We start from the raw sequence: 5,795 nt of genomic DNA on the forward strand, positions 1-5,795 counted from the left end.
AAATGTACATTCTCTCGAATCATATCCGTCAATTAATGGGGGCACTGGTAGGGGAACATGTACTGTTTATGCAATGCATTCAGAAAGCTTGTTTAAATTACTTAAGAATTGATAGATTTTAGGACATTTATTTTCTGTACGATGCTAGGAAATTTTATCGGTTGGTTTGCATTGGAATGCATGATAGAAAAACAAAAATTCAATAACTGAATCAAGGTTAGTTTAAGGAGGCTTGATAGTGAATAAATTAATATAAAATATTCAATTTTCAAATAAAAAGCACGTGCTGTTTATTATTTTGAAGGTACACAACGTCGCAGAAAAGAAATTATTTTTAGTTAAGGTAAACAATGACACCACATTCAAGCGAACATGATCTAGTATCCATTTCTTTCTTCTTCTTTTTTAAATCAATTTTATCAAATTTGTATGTACCCTAGAACTGATGGTATAAAACTTAGTGACCTAGTGTCATCCCGTACCAGGTCACTAAATGACTAGGTAACGAATTTACCCCACCGATGACCTATTTTGATAATATGCATGAGGCTATTGCATACCAGAACTACAGACAACACCATACCATAAATATTCCTTATTCAAAGACGACTGTATTTAAACGAGCTCTTGTGGTCAGACAAAATCATACCATAATTTTTTCCCTGCATTGCACATGTTGCAGAGAGAGCTGGGTTTAATTCCAGGCTATTGAGAGGAAATACAATCCTATAACCTAGCCAATTCATTTATGTGCTTCATCTCGCATCCTTTTTTAAGGAAGAATACAAAATTCAAATATAACAATTTAATAAGAACACTAACAGATATAAATATAACATCATTAAACAGATATCACAGTCTATTCAAATTGATATGAACGTGATGAACACAGAACTGGCAAAACATGGCACAAATCACTACAATTTTCAGTTATTATTTTGATATGTTTATGCTGAAGTTGATTGTCCCTATTGTGCATCCGTGGAAAGCTGGCATAATGTGCCTGGTCTGGACACTCGAAAACCTGGTTTCTGTTTGATATTGTAGAGTATGATCACAGTTAAAGTTAATCCGAGATTCCTCTGACTCTTACCCCCGCTTTTATATTTGACATGTGCGGGGGAGAGTCAGAGCGGACTCCATATTGAAAAGTGGGAATTCAGGGACACCAGCTGGTGTCGCTGCTTTACCTACCTCTTACAACTTTATTTCGCGGATCTATCTTCCAAGACGTGAGAATTCAGTTAACGGAAGATAAATCTATAAATAGATCATGATTAATACGATGCTATCGCCGTTTAAACGGCCCTAACATCGACAAATGGAACATCACTTGAATTAGGTCGCCGCCTCGCCATTTGATTTCTTTGCACATGACGTCAGCACATGTAAACACAAAATTCCATCGTTTAAACGGTGATAGCATCGTATTAATCATGATGTATTTGTAGAATAATCTTCCGATAACTGAATCCTCACGTCTTGGAAGATAGATCCGCGAAATAAAGTTGTAAGAGGTAGGTAAAGCAGCGACACCAGCTGGTGTCGCTGAATTCCCACTTTTCAATATGGAGTCCGCTCTGACTCTCCCCCGCAGAAGTCACAAAATAAAAGAGGGGTTAAGAGTCAGAGCAATCTCGGATTAAGTTAAAGTCACCAAAGAGATCCGAAATGTTGATTCCCTGCAATTCGGCAACCGCTTCATGATCACCATGTTCCTGAGGTAATGTCATCAGGCTAGTGTCTCCAACAGATTCGGGTGGAGGTAGAGCAAGTGTTGCAGTGCTCGGTAAAGGAGCGACATTTTTAAAACTCTGCGGTGCAAGACTCTGCCCCATTGCCTGTCCCATGGCGATTTTTTCCTCGGTATCGGTTCGTTGGTAGACTGTTAGAGACTGCACTGATTTATGTCCAGTCACGGCCATTATTTGTGATGGACTAAACAAACATTTGGTTAAAATTGTAGCACCAGTGGCCCTTATTGAATGGTTGGTATAGATTTGTGACAGATTTGTGTCCTGGCTTAGTTTTGACATGAATGATGCTAGTTTTTTCTCACCCAATCGCACGTTACAGTACCAAGTTTCATCATCATCGTCAAACGAATCCCTTGGTCTTTGCCATAAACTTGAGCAACTGGGATGGAGTTTGCCAATATACTTTTCAAAAGATCTTACCGGACAGAATGGAGATCCCAGGGATTCTGGCATCACACCGGAGGTGGTTTCCCTGTCGTTACCTCTATGGTTTTTAGTTAATTCGTCTGTACATTTCGCCACATATTTCAGTCCTGATTTTGGTTCCTGCATGACCTCAAACGTTGATTTTGACATAATATGCATGTTCTCTACAGATCTCCGGCAAAAGTATAGCCTTACATCAAATTGAACTTTATTCAAAAGTCCGTACGGTGTTTGGAGATTCATTTGCTTCGACTCGTACAGTTTTTGACGGTCACTCTCGTTAATAACAGGATGATGTTGTACACTCCCTTTCCCTATCCGTTTTAACTCAGCCAGGGCAGCCTTGGATGACACATTTGCATCGCGAAATTCGTCATCTTTTATAATATCAAATTTCCTATTATATGGGGGGTCCCGCAAGTACCTGTTGATCGCATGCCTCATGTTTTCAAACGTTGTGGCCTTGTAAAATTCACCATCCTGTTTTCGTGCATTCATGTAGAAATGGCAAAGCACTTCGTTCAAGCGAACGGCGTCGAATTCTTCGAAATTTTGATTTTGATTGAGTTCTCCTAAGTAGGCCTTTAGCAAACGAGCTGCCTTCTGATTGCTTCGAATAGTTTCTTTGGAGTTAATCAGTAATTTCTTTTTTTCGATCTCGTCTGCTGCCAAACTTGCAAACCGTTTGGCCGCCATTGTTGTTGACAAATGCAACAAGAAAGATAACTCGCAAGGACGCCTGGTATAAATTTTGACGGTGACCTGGGATAGAATATCCCACGTCTTCACGTGACCGTAATGAGCCAATCACTATTCAGGATCCCCGCGCTAACTTGTCAGAGGTGTGGTAATATTGTATACCACTGGTACGTTGTGTGTACGTTAATAATGGGAGTTATCTTTCCTTGGATATCTAAATCAATCAAATACTATATGAACACGGGCAATTATCGTCCATGTTTGACCTCAGTATAATTTATTCATGCATAAAATGTATTAATATGTCACTCTTTGTTACGTATTTCACCGTTAAGTAAATGTTTACATATACTCGCTCTGCTTAATCGCTTCAATCTCAAAGGGATTTTCTGGAATGTGCCTAATCACGTGAGATACGCTAAATATAGCTATTTTAGATCCGAACGATCAACTTCGCATCATTCGTAGGCTCTAGGTTTATCCATACTAGCCCGTAAAAAATAGGGTGTAACCTCGTCCCACTTTTACTGTAGAAATAAAAATAGAACATGACGCGCCACCTAGCGAACGTGGTTGTTGCTACAAAGTTAAAGCTGTATGGTCCGAATTAAAATATTTTTTTCCATCTCGTAAAAACGCTATTAAATCATCGCACGTATGTAGTTATGAGACTGTACGACATATCATAAATTATTTCATCTGTTTTAACCCAAATAATTTGATTTTAAATCGATGTTTACAAAATAACCGCTTCACTCTGCCATTTCTAGTGACAATCACGTGACCAGTTCAAACTTTCAGATCATCGGTGGTCTTATTTGTGTAAAGCTGTGTATTTTGTTATAACAGTACCGTACCATAAGTTTAATAGAAATAAAAATATCAAATACCTCTTAGTAATTCGTTGTTTTACGCACTTTCAGCCTTAAAACTAGACAGTTGCGTATGAGTTAATACATCATGTTGGGATTCCCCTGACGCGCGTGGGTCTATTTATAGACGTCTATTATGGGAGGATTTATATATGTACCCACTATATTTACTTTCTAAATAATATTCGCACTGTTTTCTTTTATATGCAGATGTTTTCAAGCATGTAATTAAGGGTACCTAATAAAGTTAATAACTTTATAAAATAATTAATCTGCTTTAAAGTAATTATGTACAAAAATAATACATGAACATCGGGTCATACAGCTTTAAGAATATAGGTCGAATAAAAGAGTCGCGTATTTGATATGCATGCTTGTTTATTCCCACAGCTTAAGGTTAAATATGAATAATTTTGAATTACAACAAAATTGCTTTTATATCAGACACGTAGATTTAGGGAGGGGGGGGGAGGGACTGCCCCATTATTTGTCAAAGATTTTAGATTTTAGTTATTCCTTCTCTTCTCTTTTTTTTTTTTTTTTTTTTGCGTGTCAAGAAAATTTTAAGCACGTCAACATCCAACTTCTCCGACGACTGCACCCCCCCTCCTTCACTTTGAAAAACGCTGTTAAGTGCCTGTATAAGTATGACCGTTCAACCTCCCCCCTTACATGGCAGATACGCATTTTTACGCATCTCCGATAGAGTGTGTGGATGATTTATCTAAAGTCCAAAAATAAAACTTACATACACATAACATTCAACAATAGGGAGAAAATTGACAACTAAGAAAGAAAACTTATTAAAATTTATGGTAAATATTATATTTTTTGTACATTTAAGGAGTATCTACATGTAATATCTACATGCATACAACTCGGACCAATATTCACTAATGTTATTTCAATAATCCTATAACATATTATTAAGGATAATACTAAAACTGAATTCAATAATGCTAAAAATAAATTCAATAAAGATTTGTGAAAATGGAATGAATTTGATAAATGTAGGTGAATACTATTAATGTTCATTCCATGTCCAATCACAGTGTTAGTGGGGACTTTTAATAGTACTAATAAGATCTCTCCAGAAGATATCTTGGAGAGACGAATCTTTGGGTGGGCATTCAAGGAAACATTTCTGGTCAATCAAATCTCTGATTTTCGTGTTACAACTAGTACTTTCTTCAAACAGATCAGGCATTAATATAAGCTGAACATATCGGAGAGATCCTCTAGATTTCATTCCTTCCATTTTCACCATATTCAGTTCGTAAGTTCGCCATTTAGATTTTAAGTAAGATTTGGACACAACACAAATGGTTTTCTTGCTTCTCCCAAGAGCTCTCATTATATTGTCAACTTTGTTGTCACCTACCTCAAAGTCAATATCACGGATGAATATTCTCAATCTGTTTTCCTCCAATCTCGGTTTCATCTCCTCCATGACGAATTTTCTGTTCGCTCCGACATAAGATATAAATGCATCATAGGGATAGCGTATTCTCCTTTGCTGGTTTTCAGTTATGGAGTTTTCAGAATTCATAGATACTTCGAGAGCGTTTGAATTTCGCGCGTCTGCTACAAGCAAGGGTTCTTGACTTCCATCCTCTAGTCCTTTATATATACTTCCAGACCCCCCTCTTGGATTCTTATGCAGAAAGTATCTTATGTGCCAAATGTTTTTCTTGATTATCAAAACAGCTATTACGCAAATTACAAGAGTTATCATGACACCCGATAACAATCCACATTTCTAAATTCATGCACTGCATTTTTAGTTCATGAAGAGAATTTTCCAATTTCCGAAAATCAAATCTATTATTCTGATCAGAGCAAACATACTTCTCTATTTGAAGGAAATGACCCCTGTGTTCATTCATCCAGTTTAGAAAACCAAGATTTTCACATGTACATTGAAATTTGTTATTTTTAAGATTTATCAAAACTTTCGTTTTCGCAAAAAGTTGGTTAAATTCTTCAATAGTTTCGTCCGTAAATGTTGTTAGTCTGTTGTTTGAAAGATCAACAAAAGAAA

At 36.8% G+C, this 5,795-nt stretch overlaps 1 protein-coding gene across 1 annotated transcript; it reads right to left on the reverse strand.

Annotated features, from left to right (window-relative positions):
- Positions 1–4,808: 4,808 nt before the first annotated feature.
- Positions 4,809–5,303, reverse strand: LOC125676051 (toll-like receptor 4). Its single transcript, XM_056160951.1, has one exon. It carries the CDS (start codon positions 5,301–5,303, stop codon positions 4,809–4,811), a length of 495 nt encoding a protein of 164 aa, XP_056016926.1.
- Between the last annotated feature and the right edge of the window lie 492 nt (positions 5,304–5,795).

This window comes from Ostrea edulis, chromosome 3, assembly GCF_947568905.1.
Source record: "Ostrea edulis chromosome 3, xbOstEdul1.1, whole genome shotgun sequence".
NCBI classification, from domain to species: domain Eukaryota; kingdom Metazoa; phylum Mollusca; class Bivalvia; order Ostreida; family Ostreidae; genus Ostrea; species Ostrea edulis.

Coding starts and splice junctions, on each gene's coding strand:
- LOC125676051 (XM_056160951.1), bottom strand. CDS start 5,303: ATGAATTCTGAAAACTCCATAACTGAAAACCAGCAAAGGAGAATACGC.